This window comes from Nannospalax galili, unplaced genomic scaffold (genome assembly GCF_000622305.1).
Source record: "Nannospalax galili isolate Female #2095 unplaced genomic scaffold, S.galili_v1.0 scaffold161, whole genome shotgun sequence".
Lineage (NCBI taxonomy): Eukaryota > Metazoa > Chordata > Mammalia > Rodentia > Spalacidae > Nannospalax > Nannospalax galili.
The window spans coordinates 7,261,102-7,279,687 of NW_008348586.1; the positions used below are offsets into that span (position 1 = coordinate 7,261,102).

At 39.6% G+C, this 18,586-nt stretch overlaps 1 protein-coding gene across 4 annotated transcripts in view; it reads right to left on the bottom strand.

Moving 5' to 3' along the window:
* Window positions 1-18,586, bottom strand: part of Sorcs1 (sortilin related VPS10 domain containing receptor 1) — a 561,958-nt gene that overhangs the window by 13,106 nt on the left and 530,266 nt on the right. For all 4 annotated transcript variants that reach the window (XM_008845715.3, XM_008845714.2, XM_008845713.3 and 1 more), the window contains exons 23-24: window positions 15,043-15,174; window positions 6,958-7,057 (exon numbers count right to left, since the gene is read on the bottom strand). In XM_008845715.3, coding sequence (XP_008843937.1) covers window positions 6,958-7,057; window positions 15,043-15,174 — 232 coding nt within the window. The remainder of the gene's footprint in view (window positions 1-6,957; window positions 7,058-15,042; window positions 15,175-18,586) is intronic.

Genomic DNA, 18,586 nt, shown 5'->3' on the forward strand with positions numbered 1-18,586 from the left:
TAAAGAGAAGAAGCCTTGAGAAATTTCCCCTATCCATGTTAGCATGTCAACTGGAGTTATTATGCAGGCTTTGTTTACACATTACTATTGTTGAAATTGCACTGGTGCAGTGTTCTTGTCATGTCTAGAAGTCACTATCTCCAAGAAGGCATCCTGCTCCTCTGGCTCTTCAAATCTTCCTGGCCTCCCTTCCACAGTGTTCCCTGAGCCTTGGGTATAGGGTTTGTGTTGTAGATGTACTAATTGTAGGTGCCCCATGGATGCTTACTCTCTGCATTTTGATCAGTTGTGGTCTCTGTAGATGCCTACAATTGCCTCAAAGGTGCCAGTTAGCCCAGTTCTTCCAGAGCCCCTGTACAGAAGTCCCACTATTAAAATTTCAGTTTATTTTCCCAATAAATTGTTCTAGTGAAATGTGAATCACCCTGAAAAGTAGTTGTTTGCATTGTAGCATGGATTAATCCAGTCACAGCTCTTTATCCTCAAATGGAATGCCAGTACAGCCCCTCTTGCTCCGTCTTACCTTCGATTCTCATGGAGAGTCTTGTCATTCTACCATAGAACAACTGATGAGCTTGTGCACTGCTTCCCACGCTTTCATGCTGGCCAAATGTTAGGACTGAATTTAATTCTGAGTATGAGTGCTCATAGAAGCAAACAAAAAGAGCTCAATGGAGCCTGTAAGGTTTGTACCAACAATAAGAACTTTATGACCTGACAGTGAATTCTTCTCACCTAAAAATCTAACAAGAAGTGGGAAATTAAAGCTCGTAGTTCAGGGACTAATCTTGTCCTAGTCCTCTTACCTGGCTTCTTCCTCCAATTTCCAGCTTCCTGACAGAACTTTTTTTCATTGACACCAAACCTAATATGAGCCACTAAGGTTATATTCTTTGATAAACAATAAAGAGGCTTCTCCATCCAGGTCTTCATTTCCACCAAAGAAATCATCATTTTTTTTTTTGTCACAAGGTTAAAAAGTTCTGTGTTGTAAAGAGAATGAATTAGAGACTCTTACCCCAAATTACTACTTAGAAATTCTTTCAGGAGGTGGTTCCTCTGTTTTTGCCCTGCCCAGTGCATTCTCTCAGAGTGCTGTAAAACAAGCTTGCCTTTTGATGAAAATAAAAATCTATTCATGTGATACTTTCCTCTCTTCTCTTGTTTACCATGCTTTACCATCTCAAACCTGCACTAATGAAAGTTTCCTTACTATCACACATTGATGATGGACGACAAAATTTATGATGTGCTGTTGTATTTGCTTTCCTTGAAATTTATTCACCTTCCCTTTCTAATTTATTAATGTTTAGTAAATACCTAGGTGCCCAAAACCATGTTTAACCATTCACGATTGTATGCAGAGACCATGCAATCCTAACCTGCTACAACTTTGCTCCACATGGCCTCTCAATTTATTATCCTTGTTTCGTTTCCTCTTGGAAAACTCTTCTTCAGTTTAAAGACTCATCTTTCTTGAACCTTCTACAGGCAATAACTTCATTATCTTTATTTTTGGATTCATGTGCTAGCATTTGTGGTTCAGATTCAGGCAGTGTGGAGAGAGTAAGTGCCCTATTTTGTCTTATATTCTCCTCAAGAGACATACATTTAAAGGAATTACTGCCAAATGGGTTGGAGAAGCCTTGGAAGCATAAGATGTTGACTATGAAATGGATGCTACCTTTGAGTAGGCTTCAGGTTAGCAAGGACGCTGAAAAAACAACATTGCCTTTTAGAGATATTTGGTTAATGGATCGGGTGTATTCTTTCATAATGACCTATAGAAATCAAACCATATGGCAGGAAAATAGTCCTTAAAATTATATCATGACCTTTAAACTATATGACACAGAAGGGTAGGTAAGTTCACACGTGAAAGAGAGAATGGCAAGGGAAATACCACAAAAGCTGTGAAGAAAGTCTGTTATTTAGGCAAGCTAAAGACGGGGCAAGCCAAAGTATATAACCTGGAGTTCATTATGGCTTGCAAGTGCTTTCTGATATTGGAAAGGCTCCTTTGAAGCAAAGCACAGAAGCAACTGGCAGTGACTTATAAAACTTATAAAACTTATCCAGGCTTTTTTTTTTTTTTTTTTTTTTTTCCGGTAATAGCCTCTTGCTAGTCCCTTTCTCATTCTCTCTTGGTTCCCTTATTCTGAGACACAGAGCTCCAGGGCTCCTGAGTCTGATTTTCTTTCTATGTGCTATGCCCGTCCTCAATGCACAAATACATATGCAATATAACATCCACCATAAAAGGCAGAGATTGGTGTTCCCCTATCTGCTTATTAGGTAAAAGAGTGAAAGGCTCCACCAGCCAAGTGTTTGGTTAGAGTCATGATGGAGACTGCTGCATGATTGTAAACCCTGGGTCTGGACTTCTTCTGTGGGAAGATTTTGTATGTATTTCTACATATTACATACTGTGAAGCTGATTATTTGAGAAAGCAGTTTCTTGAGCATCTGATATGTACCAGTTGTCTGCTAGGTTCAGTAATGATGGCAGTATGAAAAATATGATGACCCTACTCATAAGAAACTAGGAGTGAAGAAAATGATGGCAATGGTGACCATAATCATCGTCATCAGAAACTGATTCGAGAGTACATGTGATTTCAGACAGGAAGGTGGCAATGAGGTAAAGATCTCTGGGAAAATGTCATGTAACTGTTGGCATTGAGCTGAGTCTTAAAATACAAATGGACGCATGGAATATAGAGAGCTGAGGCAGTGGGGAGTGCTTCCAGCTCCATCCCCAGAATGACTGATTTCTGCTCCCTGTTCTATCTCACTGTAATGCCATAGTCTCTATTACACAGGGCTCCAAAAGGCAAGAGCAACTGCTTAAACTCTGATCCTGCCTCTACCTTCTTGACAACATTCTCCTCACTTTCTCCCTTTCTTCATATAATGTTAAGTCTCTTGATTCTTCAAAGAGAATTTCAGAAACATTTTCTGTTGGGGGTGGCTAGGCTCTCAAGAGAAATTACATGGCTTCCATGAGTCTCAGGAAGGACTAAGAACAAAATAAGGACTACGTTCAAAGTTTAGCACAGCTTAGCTGCCAAAATTAATGAATTCCCTAAAAGAAATATATAAGCAAAATCCAGGCTCTAATGATATCCAGGTATCTGCAGAAGTTTACCTTATGTTCCATAAAAGCAAATAGGGAACTGAATTTGAAAACCAAAACAAGGCTAGTAAATTCCTGTAAAAGAGACAGTTCTTTTCCCTTAGAGACTAACCAAATTATGCATTGCCTCTCTCCAGCAACTTGCTCTGACTCAAACATTTTTAAGAGAAGGCTGCTGAACATCTGCTGAGCAATTAATGGAATGCAGGAGTGTGGGGTAATGGTCCCTGGGAAGATTTTAGCAGTCCTGATGATGAGATATGAAATGTTGCAAATAGTGGTCCTTTAAAAGATATTTTCCATTTCTGTAGTAGGGATAAAACGATGAGAGGAGAAAGTAAATTATAGTGAAAATTTTGCATCAAATACACTTCCTCACCCACGTAGGAATATGTCAATTTAGATTTAGATGACATCATGGCAAATGTCTCAGTCCACCTGCCCTTCACCTAAACTCTTGGGTTTTCCATGCATGAAAAGAAAACATTCTCTATTCTCTTTGGTAGACATACGTTCCAACAAACCGATGGTCAAATTCTTTTTTTGTTTTATTCTTCTAAATAAGATAACTAGAGCTAACCCAAGATTGATTTCAAGAAACTCATGCTTCATATATTTTGTGTCATTTTCATAATTATTAAGGAATGCTTTTTTTGACACAAATCTTTTGCTATTCTTGTTGTTGCTAAAGTACAGAATGATTGTACATGGGAATATAGTCAGTGTTAATTCTGTTATGACCAATGTGAGTAACTCAATACAGCAACAGTTATAAAGATTCAGTTATTCTGTCAGCCTTGGGTATTTCCATCCTTTGCTGGAGCTAATGATTCACCTATAAGTCTACGTCAATATAGTTGCTTAGCCAGTCATGACAGAAAGTTCAATAAAGCTAGTTGATCAAATTAGGAATTAAACTAACAGAAGATATTACTATTAAATCCAATAGGAAAAAAACCTAAATAGCCATAATATGTTGAAGACAAGGGATTTTCTCTCTTCCCAAATTTGTGCAGTGTAAGGATGCTCTTTTGCTTGGTGCTACATCTTTCCTTTTGTTGTCTTGGCAACCTTGAGTCATATTCATCTAAGGTACAGAGGTCTGACTTTCAAATCTTAGTTTGGTTCTGAGGATTCCCAGTGACATATCTCCCTTCTGCCAGCCTTTCTTCCCAGCAAACTGACTCCTTCTCCCAAAAGCCCATCTGTGAAAGCACTGTGAACATGGAATGGAGAAAATTATCAGGTCTTCCCAACTTTGCATTATTTCTTGCCATCTAGAGCTTACTTCAGTGACATGAATATCTTGTAGCTATCGAGGATGGGACTTCCACATGATCTTCGGATCCATGCATGTCTCAGGATGCCCTTACTGCACAGCTATGGGTTAACTCAGTCTCAGATAATGAATTATTCACTTTTTATTTTTAAATTTTATTTTTATTTTATGTGTATGAGTGTCCTGCCTGTATGAATGCAAGTGCACCTACATCATGCAATGTCCACGGAGGCCAGAAGAGGGTCATATTCTCTGGAACTGCAGCTACTGATAGTTGTTAGCTACCATGTGGGTTCTGGGAACTGAACCTGGGTCTTCTTCAAGAGCAGCCAGTGTTCTTATCTACTGAGCCACTTCTCCAGTCCCTATTTACCCACATTTTCAAACCCTACTTTTCAACTTGGTACCAACTCTAAATTAGTTCCTGCAAGAGGGTTTCCCACCTACTCACTCACTCTTTCTTTGAGTCTTTTTCTTCCCTGTGAAATTGGGTCTCACTATGTAGCTCAATCTTGCCTTGACCCCCTTGACTCCAGTTCCTAAGTATTGGTATTGCAATATTTGAAGTAAAATGTCAAATTTGCAGAAATAATGTGAGACACCATTGTAATGTAACAGCATGTTAAATGGAAAGCAGGGACAAATAGTAACTGATAGAGGAAAGCTGTGGGGGAAAGAGGGGGGACCACGATAGGGTTGGCTTCAAGAATAGAGGAAGTGGATGAACATTGCCAATTCTCTGTTTAGCTGACTTTGAGATGCCCCCTTCCAACACAAACTCCAGGTAAACAGTAAAAGCAGTGTTTTCTGCTAAATCAAGCTTCACTACAGCATCGTTTACTCTCTAAATTCATTCAGAAGCTCAGTATGCTAAAAAAAAAATTTTAAATGAAATGCAATGAAGTAGCTGGCAACACTCCTTTCACTGCAGAATTCCATGAAAAATACCAGGTTCTTCTGTGTTCATCCCCTAAGTACAATGTGAGCAAGTAGCTCCACCTTCTGTGGGAGAGGATGATGATGATGCACAGCCTGCCTTCTACACATGTTCAATCATTTAATGAAATAAACCTCGCACCTATTTTCAAAGGCCTTTGTGGCTTCCATGAGCTACTAAAGCAAGCACAGATGGCTCACCTGCCATGCCCCACTTTCCACCTGCAGTCCACATATTTATGAACAATGGCATCTGAAAATGTCTTTTTAAGGCAATGGAAGAAGAAGAGGGGTCAGTGCAATATGGTTAGCCTTCTTCTAGACATGGGCCACCTCCAGGAATCTCCAGAAAACTAGAGGATAGATACATGGAAACTAATGTCCTCTGTCCTCACTCCTACCCACCCTTCACAGGTCTCCCCAAATATCACCTCCTTTATACAATGCCCACCACCATTTTGAACAAACAGAATTCATCTCTGCTTTTAATTGTCTCAACTACTTTGCCTGTTAATAATACAAAGGAATCAAAGAAAAACAAGAGCTTTTCATATGCTAAACACTGGTCTAAGTGCATACACAAACCAACCTAATTCTCACCCAATCCCTTTGACTTATGTTCCATTATCACCTCTCAGGAACACAGAATTTGAATCTCTTTTCTGTATAGTGAGTACTAGAACAATGATGGAAACTAACGACCTGGCTGAGAAAAGCAAAACAAAACAGAAATTGAAAAACAAACAAATACTTAAAATACTCACATACTTAAATATGCCATGTTGTCTCTCTACACAATCTCATATGCACTTTACTCCTTAAAATATCCCCACTGTCCAACCATTCTCCCCATCACACAGCACCCCCCCCAATGCTAACACCAAATTTCTCCACACATTAATGAGGCTGGAAATTTAATTAGCATAAAATGATTGCTAGCTGACTCATGTAGCCCATGAAGCATTAGCACAACACTCTGCAAAAACAAATAATTGATAAACATTGCCCAATTCATTATTAAAATTCATATTAATACCCACAGTGAAACCTATTTCTAAATGCTTGAGATTATTGTTTTGTCTTTGAAGCTTTCTAGCACCTTAGAAGGAGAAGTTTTCTCCCTGCTTTTGACAGGGAAAGAGACAAAATATCAGTATTTCTTTACAAAATCATGACCGTATCAAGCTTGGCCCTATATAACACCTAAATCTATGAGATTTCCCCTGCAACCCATTATCCTGAAACACCAAAAAAAGCAAATTCTGTGTGAAAGGAATGATTTGAAAAGAAGTCTTTGTAGAAAGACTTAGAAAATTTTACTTATAATTTTAAGATGCTTTTGAAGAGTTATATTGAGAAAGAGCGTGCTATTGCACAACTTCATGTATCTATGTGATTTATTGAGAGGCTTTTTCCAGGGACCAAGTAGAAACAACATCCTATTGTCTTGCTTAACTGGCTCTCCATTAATGCTGGAACATCAATCAAGGAAGTTTAAGAAATTAGTGCCCAATTTATGTTTACTCTCCATCCTTCATAGTGATCCACAAAATGGGAGCTCCCTTTCTACAGTTGCTGGCAAGACCCCTGGAGTATGGAAACTGACCTGCTGTTAGATGTGCTGCATGGACAAGAACTTGGACCCCAGGCTTCAGCTCGAAGTGCACCAAGTTTTGGTTGAGTTTGTGGATTAATAGTTCGGATATCTGAAAGAAGTGTTATAGTTAGTGACAGCAAAATGGTCATGTTGACTATGTACAACCACACTGAAAAATGTTCAGTGTTCACCAAGTCACATTAATTTTATCCAATAAGGTGCCTAAAGGGAGCATTTCTCATGTATAAGAAGTTAAAAGTAGTACTCATACACAGTTCACACATTCCAGTGAGATTCCTGTTGGTTATTTCCATTTCTCTTTCTAAACCATCCCTGTGCCTTTCAGTAGGTACATACTTTATGACTACTGAATTATAAATGTTGTCACTAAAATAATAATACAATAAAACAAAGTGTAGTCACAATCTGCACAATGAGTTGGTTAATTTCTGTTTCATAAATATAGATATTAGCTATACCACTCCTGAAGCTGGTACATGTTTGTGCTGGATATGGAATTCTAGACCATGGGATATTCAACTTGAGCATGGGTTTTGGGTAGAAATTTTATAAGGTAAGGTCTTACAGATATGGTAAAAATTCTTTTTTTTTTTTTTTTTAAGAATACAGTCTTATTGCTCATTGCTTACAGGTTTTAAGAAATTTCTGAATAGTTCTGAGGAATAATCCACTCCTTCTGATTTTTATCTGATATCATTGCCTGTTTTTAACATTATATATTGGTCTTTTTGAGACAGTGTCTCCCTATAGCCCCAGCTGTCCTGGAACTCACTATGTAGACCAGGCTGGCCTTGTACTCAGAGATCTGCCTGCCTCTGCCTCCCGAGTGCTGCGATTAAAGGCGTGCACCACCACACCCGGCTTTAACATTCTATTTTAAGCATCAAATCCAAATTTTATTTAATATGCTATTGAAGCCTAATTAAATGTATTCTGACTATTACTCTTCCAGTTAAATTATTCTCTGTTATTTTCTTTTCTCTTTGTTTAGCTTCATTTTCTCCATTAAGTTGCCAAAAAGGCACTGCTAAGCCTTAATGATTCAGCAGGTCCTGGTGGTTTATTTTGAAGCAGATTCCTTTGTGGAAATCCCTAGTTGGTAATGGGACTTAACTGCCCTGACCATGAACTTCTTTGCTGAACAAGAAGAGTAAGAGATGATCTTCCGTGCCCTGTGGATGAGCACCTGGGATCTTCAGCAAGCCATTTCCCTCAAATGCTGTCATCTGGAAATCATGCAGAAAAGCATAGTTGTGTTGAAGCTATGCTTAAGACAACTGTGTTCTCTCTATTAAGACATTCCTTGTTTATAAGCCCGGAAATTTTCTTCAATGGTCCAGGTTTGTAAGCAAACAGATTTCCAAGATATTTCATCAAATGTGTTTCACTGTATTCTCTGATTCTTACTCAATTAGTAAGGTCTTGATAGAAATCACTGCGTTTGGCTATGAAATTTAGAAATAAATTATTAAATGGATATGTGCATACATATAAACAAAACCATATGTATATACAATTGGAAAAAAAAAACATTTAGTTCAAACACGAAAATTTTCTAAGACGCAATTAAGAAATTGACCTGTTTGGGGGCTGGAGAGATGGCCCGGTGGCTAAGAGAGCACATTGTTCTCACAGAGAACCCAAGTTAGGTTCTAAGGACTCACACTGGGTGACTCACAACTGCCTGTAATTGAAGCTCCAAGAAGATCCAATGACTCTGGCTTCAATGGACACCTGCACACACGACATACCTGAAAACTCCTATTTCTCTCTCTCCCTCTCTCTCTCTCTCTCTCTCTCTCTCTCTCTCTCTCTCTGGGATCTACTAAAAAATCTTAAAAAAATAAACTAACCTGTTCCTAGAAAGTATCAAATAGACAAAACATAACTGTGTATTTGTAACAAAGGACTTCCCAACTTCTGCCAGGTGAAGTGATGTTTATATCTTATTCCTGAAAACATTTATCCTCAAGTGAGAGATATAAATAACTAAACCGGAAAGTATGATTTATCAGAGCCACATACATGCACGTTATAATCTCCAGGAGTCAGTCCCCTGTGAAAACAACCAACTTCTTAGACGTGCTTTGGCTTACAGCACTGTTTCAATGGATTTAATCTTTATCATTTACAAAACTAAGCTGGATATACAAAATTAATCTGGTAACAGAAGGCATGTTTCATGTATTTAACTTGTATCAAAAGACATTTAATGAAGAATATATACTCTGTGGGAAAGAAATTGTACATAAGAAGCAAAAGTAAATGAAATTTAAATTATATACAAGAATAACCTCAATTAGAACCAGGTATTTTTCTACTCAAATGAATAATACGATATAGTTCACAAAATTTGACAATATTTTAAATCATTTTACTATGTTACTGAGAGTTCTTGCCCTGTATCGTGTTTATTGGATCCTGAACTGCTATATGTACATTTCAGTACATGATATAGGTATTGAACATTTTATTTTGTAATATTGCTTACATCTGGCTATTTTTCTTAACACTGTATGTTTTATGTGTTAGTGCTGGGAATACCATTAATCCCATGGAAGAGCACAGAGCTTAAAGGACATACGAAAGTTTACCCAGTTAATATTTGAAGTGTTAATACTAGACTTCAGCTTTGTTTGGCTCCTAATGCTAGGGCAGTTCCATTTTAAAAATATGTTCCTTGAAACAGGTGACAAAGAGGATGAGAGACAGATATCCAGAGACAGATTTCAGTGAGTGAATAAAGGAGATAGAAATGATACAGCATGTTATTAATTACAATGCCATTTCTGGTCCACCTGTAGTACACACAGACTAACACACTACCCTCAATACCATTGATCAGTGTGAGCCACAGGAATGAGTAATTCCTAGCACTCTCCTCAGCATAGCCACATCCCACCTATATAGATTATAATATCTGAGAGAGTTTTGACTATGGGGAGAGTAGAATAAAGCATGGTATTCAGGAAAGCATGGCAGGAACCTGAATGAAGGGAACAAATACTGCCAGATAAAGGCTCAAGTGAAATAATAAGTGACTTCTGAGAGACGAGACATGCTGAAGCAAGATGAATTTCCTTTGCTGCCCAGTGAAAAGTGTGTTTCCTCAGTATTTTCGGTTTGCCCTTTCCCCTGCACCCCTCTTCTGAGGCTGTGCTCCTACACAGGCCATTTCCTATTCTACTTCAGCGAAACAATCATGGCTGAAAAACAAGCCATTATTCCTGGTGTCTGCCTCTTCAATAGGAGATGTCTGTGACTCCGATGCAGCCCACACTTCATTTAGGTTGCTGCTTGAAAAGGCAGCCTGTACTCAACACAAACACTGGAAAAGCGACCATTAAAAAGATGCCACGGGAGGGGCTCGCTGGAGGAAAAACGCCCGTTTGATTCTTCTCTTTATCTTTATCACAAAAGATGAAGATCGAGTGCAACAGTCAGAACTCTGCTAGACTGAAGGAACAATGGGAAATTCTCAGGGATCTGAATAAAAAATGGGTATTTTAGTTAATTCTTTCCTCACGCATTATGTCCACGGCAAATACGCAGCTGCCTTCTCTCATGGGAGTGGGAGGGCAGGCTGGGCATGAAGCCATCTCAAACATTTCTGTTTACTACAGTGTGTAGGGGGAGAGAGCTTCCCAGGGTTTGCATGCACTTGAATTCTTCATATTGGAAATGACACATGGCACTTCTCCCAACTCAGTGGCCTGAGTAAGCCTGTGACTCTGCCCAGCCAGGAAAGATCCATAAGTGAATCTTACCATGTACCCAAAAGGAAGTAGACTAGAAATATGTGATAAACAGTAGTGAGGATAAGCTCGTAAGGGACTAACGTAACGTCTTGACTATTTTTAATAAAATTGCTTGGGGGGAAACACACTCTCAGATTACTGGGATGAAAATGCAATCTTTGAAAATGAATAAAAAGGAAGTTTAACAGAGAAGTTAATAAATTTATGAATCACAGCCCAAAGAAGCAGCACAGTGAGGTGAAGACAGAGATTCAATAAAGTGGACATGAAGTGGGGAAGGAGACATGTGGAGGGAGTTGTATGGAGGGAGTACACAGTGGATATGATGAAAATACATTCTATGAGTGTTTGAAATGCTCAAAGAGCAAAGAAAAATATTATTCAAAGCGAATAAAATGTTCAATTGTTTTCCTTTATTTCATTCAACTTTTTGTGCTTTTGAGATCTTCATTCTGTCATTAATTCATGTCCTCTGTGAATTCCTTTAACATATCTGCAATTGATATTTTGAATTTGGTTTCTTGCATGTCATCTAAGCTCCTGTCCTCAGATAATGTTACTATGAGAGCACTAATTTTTGAATAGACATGTTATGTCTTGGTTTTTCATGTTGTTTGTATTTTTCAATGGAACCTGGGCAGCTGAACTTAGGTGCATGGTGTGTCTTTTGGAGTGAATATCTGCCCACCTTTGTTGAGTAGGCATTTGGATTTCTATTTCCCATCACCTTAACATGTCAGGTTTTGGATCAACTGAGTGGTGCTTGTGGTTCAATCTTGGGGCCACTCAGTGTTGATGGGAAATGGAGTATTAGAATTGGTCCAGCTCAGCTAAGGCTAAATACAGCTTCTGAGCATAGGAATGGTCCCTCCATAGAGTTAGCAATTTCTCACTGTAGATCTTCACATGTATATGAAAGGCATGTACAGTTCTGTGGGTGGTCCTCAGGTTGTGGTGGCACTGGGTGTTGTTTTGTATGCATGTATGAAATTCTTTACCAATAAAAAGGCTGCTCTGGTTAGAAAATGTAAAACTCATCCATGAAGCTGATCTGAGGAATACTGGTTCTGTTGAACATAAGTAGTGACACTCTGGTGCCATCTTTAGAGAGAGCCTGTACTGGGATAGCTATGGAGAAGCTCCAGTTGATAAAACCTCATCTTGTCACTTTATTAAGCTCCCTCCAAATAGCAATTGATGAGGCTTCTTGTTGTCAACAGAAGAAACTTTTACCAAACCATACAATATAATTTCTGCATTAAACTGTGAGAGATAGTAGAGTCAATTCTAAATTCTAGTTAATGCTTACTCACATGGTCCTAGCCTTTGCCGTGAATGGTTCGTCACCAGCTTTTGGCTTCTCAGTCCCTTCTGCCAAGGCACCTTGGTTTACCTCTTATGAGCCATATTTTATGAGTTATAGTTTTCCTATTTCAATGTCCTTCCTTGCCAATACCAGGTTAACTTTGAATCCCCATGTTACAAATTCAGAACTGACAGGAAAACATACTACAGACACACAGAGAGTCTGTGGATTTTAATTTTGTTTAATCGTGAGTATAAAGTTTCTTTAAATGCCACCAATAGGTGATCTACTTTTGAATCTCTCATTCATGTTGTCCTTAAAATTTGGAATCTGCATCTGTCAAACGTGAAGAGCAACAGAGATTAAGAAGGAAATTATGTGTGTGTTTGATATTTTTCCACAATTCCTTTTATTCCCTTTAAATGTTCTTAATGCTGTTGAAGGATTATGAAAGACTATGTACATAAGCTCCCGATCTCCCCAGCAAAGCATCACAGCCTGTACAGAGAATGGTGGGCCTACCTCCTTCTAGGAGTGGATGATCCACATCTGTCACCTCTGAGGAGTCAGAAACAAGGGAGTTCAGGGCCCAGAGGGCAGAGCTGGTTCCATACCTGAGCAGTTGGCCTTAAGACAGCTGGATGTGCTATCCTTGATGAGGCCAAAGAGGGCGAGAAAGCCTTTTCTCACTCACCAGACATCTGAAAGCATGGTGGAGCTCACCCAGACAGAGGGCACTTGATTAACCCAGCTGTGGCATCCTGATAGCAGGGTCAAGTGCATCTCACAGTGAGGAATTCTCAATTTATTTCACAGACAAGATAGCTCCATTCAACCAGCATTTCTGCTCCCTGGGGAGTGCTCTCAGAAAGCAGCTCAGGGAGGAGGAACAGGACATATCACTGTGACTTTGCCCTCCTGTTCTTCAAGGACCAAAAACAGGATGCCTGTTTTTAACCTGCTGAGGGGACTGTACCACTTCTTTATGAGAAAGGGGGTAGAGCATGAAGGGAGGAGGTGAAACTGGCTTCCCAAGTTCAGCCCTGAATTAAGGGGCTCATGTCTGTTGCTTGTGTGTACTTTGTGTTTGTCTTCAATATTTTGTTATACTAGAAGTCAGCCATTTTAGCTTCCCTGATTTTCCTTCCTCCTTCCAACTTTGCTGTGAATAATCATGTACTTTCTGTTTTAACACCATTTACTCATAGTTCAGGAAGGGCTACCCTAACCTCCCAAGCCTCAGAGGGACTAAAACATCTTAATTTTCACTGACAGTACTTCATCTCTATGACTGAAGAGCTGACCACGTGACCTACATTGGTCTGATGACAACTGTAAACCTAGGGCTCCTGTTGGTGCTGTCAGAGGAGAGGCACTGTCCTTTGGATGGGGTTAGAATCAAACTCGATAGAAGCCATTGCTTGCTGTGGTCATCTTTCCTTTCCTGTATGCTGGCTTCCTTTTTTGGACAAGATTCTCATGTTTTAGCAAAGAAACAAGATTGTGAGAAGAAGAAGAGAGGGAAGTAGTTGGGTGACACCCTTGATTGGTCTTGAATATATCTGATTGGACTGTCTCTCTGGAACTCTAAATTAAATGAGTTCCTAAACTCACTTGTTCCTTCATGATATTTAATCATGACTAAGGCACAAAACAGTATCAACAGACCATACCCAGATTAAAAACTACAGGTTTCCTATAGGCAACCTATTTTCTGGAGTCTCAATATACATGCTGGTATTTAAAGATGATTTCATTGTTGTATTTTTCAATCAGAGTAGTGATGCTTTCCACAACTCAGACACTAATCAGTCATGGGCTTTGTGTGGTCACTGGGTTTACTTTGAATGGAGGCCTGGTATGGGCTAAAATATAGTCAACTTCCTTAATCAGAGCTACAATTTCTAACTTGATGTCCTGTTTTACATTGAATGATAGAAATTCTTTCCACTCTGAATCTAAATAACTGGTATTAGTGCATGTCGGCACTATTCATTCTTTCTTTTCTTATTGATCTTGCTTTCTTCCCTATTTTGTATAAATCATTAGTCATTTTATTTCCTTACCACCAACATCCTCTCTCCCAATATATCCTTTTTTATTATTTTTATTTTATGTGTTTGAGTGCATTGCCTGCATGTGTTGTACAATGCCCAAGGAGTCATAAGAGAGCATCAGATCCCCTGTAACTGAAGTTACAGATGATTGTTCGCTGCCATGTTGTTGCTAGGAATTGAATCCAGTTCTCTAACCACTGAGCAATCTCTCTAGCCCTCCTAATTCATTCTTGACTATCCCAAGTGTCTTAAAAGGCTTGAAAACATACTCTTTGCATTTCCACAACTCTTTCTATCGTAATATGAACGCAAATTCAACTGCTTTCTATTTACTATTTATTGAGCATCTACTGTTAGCCAAATGATTTCTTGTATTATTTAATCCACTTAAACACCTATGAAATTGCTCTTTGACTAAATTGACTCTTCTTGTCCTTACTTACCTCATGTGTAAGACAAACACATGGATAGCAGATATGAAACTATAAAATGGCCTCTCTCTCTTCTCTCTCTCTCTCTCTCTCTCTCTCTCTCTCTCTCTCTCTCTCTCTCTCTCTCTTCTTTTGTCTTTTTGAGATAAGGTCTCCCTGCAGCCCCAGCTGTCCTGGAACTCACTATGTAGACCAGGGTGTCTGTGATCTTACAGAGATCTGCCTCCCTCTGCCTCCCGAGTGCGAGTGCTAGGATTAAAGGCATGTGCCACCATGCCCGGTTCTTGTATATCTCTTTAAACATGTGCTCTTTTCATCAAAATGTAGCAGTCCCTACATTTGTGGCAAATTCTCATTTGCATAGCTTTCAGAGAAGCCATCTGCTTTCAGATACCCAATTAAATAGTCCATTGATGGCTCTAGCCATGTTCCCTGAGAACGCTCAGAGCTGTTGTGGTAGTTGGATTAATTACCATTGTGGGTGTGAGAGAGTGGTTGTAAATGTCTCTTGGGGGTCTCACCTGCTCCAGATCCTCAGGTGACCTTTTGTTTTCTCCAGTTGGATCTTGATAGGGTAAAACAAAGAGCTCTGCAGCTGTGGGTAAGCCAGGTAATACTGCTACCAAGATGTGCTGGCTGGGAACACCTGTGGCCTGTGGAGAGACACACAGACTGGGTAAGTCCTATGAGGAAGAACAAGGGCTGGATAGCAGTAGAGGTGGAATATGGAGAGAAGAGGCTAAGAGCAAAGACCTGGGTGCTGAAGGCAGTAAGAGGTACAATAGGCAGTGCTGGACCACAGGTTAGGTTCAGAATTAGAATGACTGACCCAAGTTCAATTCCAGCTCCACCACGGAAGCAGCATGACTAGTTGCTTGTGTCCATGCCTACATTTCCTTAAGTAGAAAACCATGTAAGAACAGCACCTGACTTGCTAATTTGTGATTTAGAAAGTAAAGTGAGCATTCCCGTTGGAATTCAACTATTCACTCTCCTTCCTAGATGGTATCTTTAGAAAGAGGAGCAGACCAGTGAGAAGACCCTCACAGACTAACCTCTATCATCTCTTCCTTATGCCTTGGACCTTACTAATCTACCTTCCTCCTTTGTCACACCCCTAGAATTTCTCCTGTAACAAACCTCCCCCTATGCTCCTGAAACCAATCCTAATGAAACTCATTTGATTATAAAAAAGCAAAACAAAACATGAAAATCAGCAGATTAGAGGGAGGAAAAAGGATCAGTGGAAGTGGAGAGGGGACGAGAGAGCAATGGCTATGATCAGCATATCTTACATGTATGTGTGAAAAATCATAATGGAGACCATTATGTATAATAAATATATACTACTAATTAAGTAAAATAAAGATAAAAATTCAGATAGTATTCAAAAGCTTCCCATTTGCCTTAACATTTGCTCTTGCATTAGCTTATACCCTAGGGTAGATAGGTTATACCCTAGGGTAGATAGTTCTAGAATCAGTAGTTGTAATACTAATTTTTCTCTTCATAGCCACTCAAAATGTCACTTGGTTATATCATGAGGACTTTTAAAAATATTTATTAGTGTTATTATATATGTATGAGGGTACTGCCTGCATGCATGTAAATGCACCCCTGTCATGCAAGGCCCATGGAGGTCAGAAGAGATCATCTTTGGGTCCCCTGGAACTGGAGTTACACATGGTGTTAGCCACTATGTGAGTGCTGGGAATCGAACCTACATCCTCCACAAGGGAAGCCAATGCTCTTAATTGTTGAACCGTCTCTCCAGCCCCTCATGAAAACTTTAATACACATAATAAAGCTTTCTGGTTCTCACTCTCCAAATTTTACATTTAGGTAGCTTTACATTTAATAGCCTTTTCCCAATTGCTCTAGTTTGACACAATTTTCTATTCGCCTCTGACAATACGCTCTCCTCTCTTCCTGATATATTTGAAAACCTAACAATCAACTTCTGCATGAACCATCCTTTGGCTCCTTCTTGTTGGGATCCATACTGTGTTGATAGCCCAAGTCAACATTTCTGGTCACTACCCTTGAGTTTTGCAATGGTCTCCTTATCTCCAGGAGATAGAATATGATTATCTCCCTAGAGCCCAATTTATTCATGTTCTCTTGCTTGCTACCTGAATTAAGCAAACATTCAAGATCTTGTGCAAAATGGCCCCATCCTTCATTTCCAAACTAACAACTCACAGCTCACGAAGGCCATTTATGATCTAGTCCAATGAATGATGTACAATTCCTCAATGTTTCAATGTTTCATATCAGTGATTTTCTGCATGCTTACCAGTCTCTCAGAATGCCTTTTTTGTGTAACTTGTATCTTGCTGCTATAACACTACTGATCTTTCATGAGCCATTCTGAACTCCACATTTCGTATTACATAATTTTCATGATTTCCTAGTGAACTGATTATTTCTCAATTGCCTTTTTCAAAATAACAATAAATGTCATGTCGTAGGCCTTTATGAGGTGTTCAGCCATTGTGCTGGGTAAAAGCCATGTCATTTTATCAAGTATCCCACAACAATCACTTTAAGTATTATTAGGCCCAACTTTGCAGAAGACACATCACAGGGTGGGGTCCTCAGGAAGCTGACTGTGGATTTAGTGTGTGGAGTGTTTAGTAAGAAATGTTCCCTCGTTTCCTATGAGAATGAAGGGAAGGGAGTAGGGAAGAGCAATGTCCTCTAGACCAAACGACAAACTCAAGAGAGCCCATAAGGAGACAGACTGACCCTTCAGAGTTGTCTTAAATTGGGCTGAGAAATTGGGCTTATATAACCACAGTCACTGGACTTGAACCAATATGGGGAAAAGTAGAACCTGGAATAAGGCAGTCCAAAGCACCACCACAGCAGCCATGGCAAGTCTCTCCCTGAATGGGGGACCTGCATGGAAACTGCAGGAAGATCATCCAGTGGCACAAAGTCACCTAGGAAGGGACTGGTAATGCTGTGAGCTTTGTCTGGCTGAGAAACCATGGTGAGTAAACTGTGCTCTATGCCTCCGTTATCATGACACCATACCCCATCTCCTATTACAGCTGACAACATACTATTTCATGTGCCTACCAGATTGCAAGCTCAGAGATTAAGTACAAATCACCCGCATAATACACAAAAATCATCTGCTGCTTGGCATTCACTTAAAGATTTCATTATGATATGTCCATATAAAAGCCAATTTGATGAAGAAAAGATAACCAATTTTATATTAAACTCTGTCACACAACAAATAGGAATAAAACTGTAAATAAGCTGACTCTAACTTGCACTTCTTGCAGGGGTTATTAGGGTGCAATTAATGTGGTCCTTTAGAACTTAAAGTAGCTGAATGTAATTATTGATCTCGCAGGTGGGGGGGATGATGGGGACAAGAGAACAAGGTCAGTTGTCTCTGGGGGTAAATTGAAACAAATTGACGCCACCTGGTTTCCACACTACTACCCTGTGCAGACGGATGTTGATCCAACACATTTATTCTGTATTTAGCTGATTGCAACATGCACCAGGCTGGATATACTAAAGAGCATTGGGCATTCAGTGGCAGGGTGGAAGCCCAGGGATTCTGCTGTCTAGATAATGAGTGTAAAATAAAATCAGCCTAGAACACTGATCATTGCTGAGCTAAGGCCTAGTTGATAAATCACTAGGGGCAATTAGACAGTTGTCTGGGCCCAGGGTGCTTAGAATATTGCGGACTGAAGAAACTGGGTGCAGTTTTTTTGTGTGTGAGTAGCAGAGGAAAGAAACCATTTCTGACAGAAGGGAACAAGAACTTCTGAGGGCAGAAATCCTAACTGCGGTCGGCCAGCAGTCTATCAGCTAAGCCTCCAGGTGTTCAAGAAGTTCAACCAGTAATAGTGTGTGGTAGTTGCTAATAGCCACACAGAGGTGAGATGGCAGTTATTCAGAGGTACCCGTAGATTCTCCTTATTCATCCAAACCTTCCATCCATCCATATTTTTCTTTATAAATAGGGAAAGGGCTACTTTAATCACAACACTCAAGGGGCAGAGGCAGGTGGATCTTTGTGAGAGGCCAGCCAGGGTT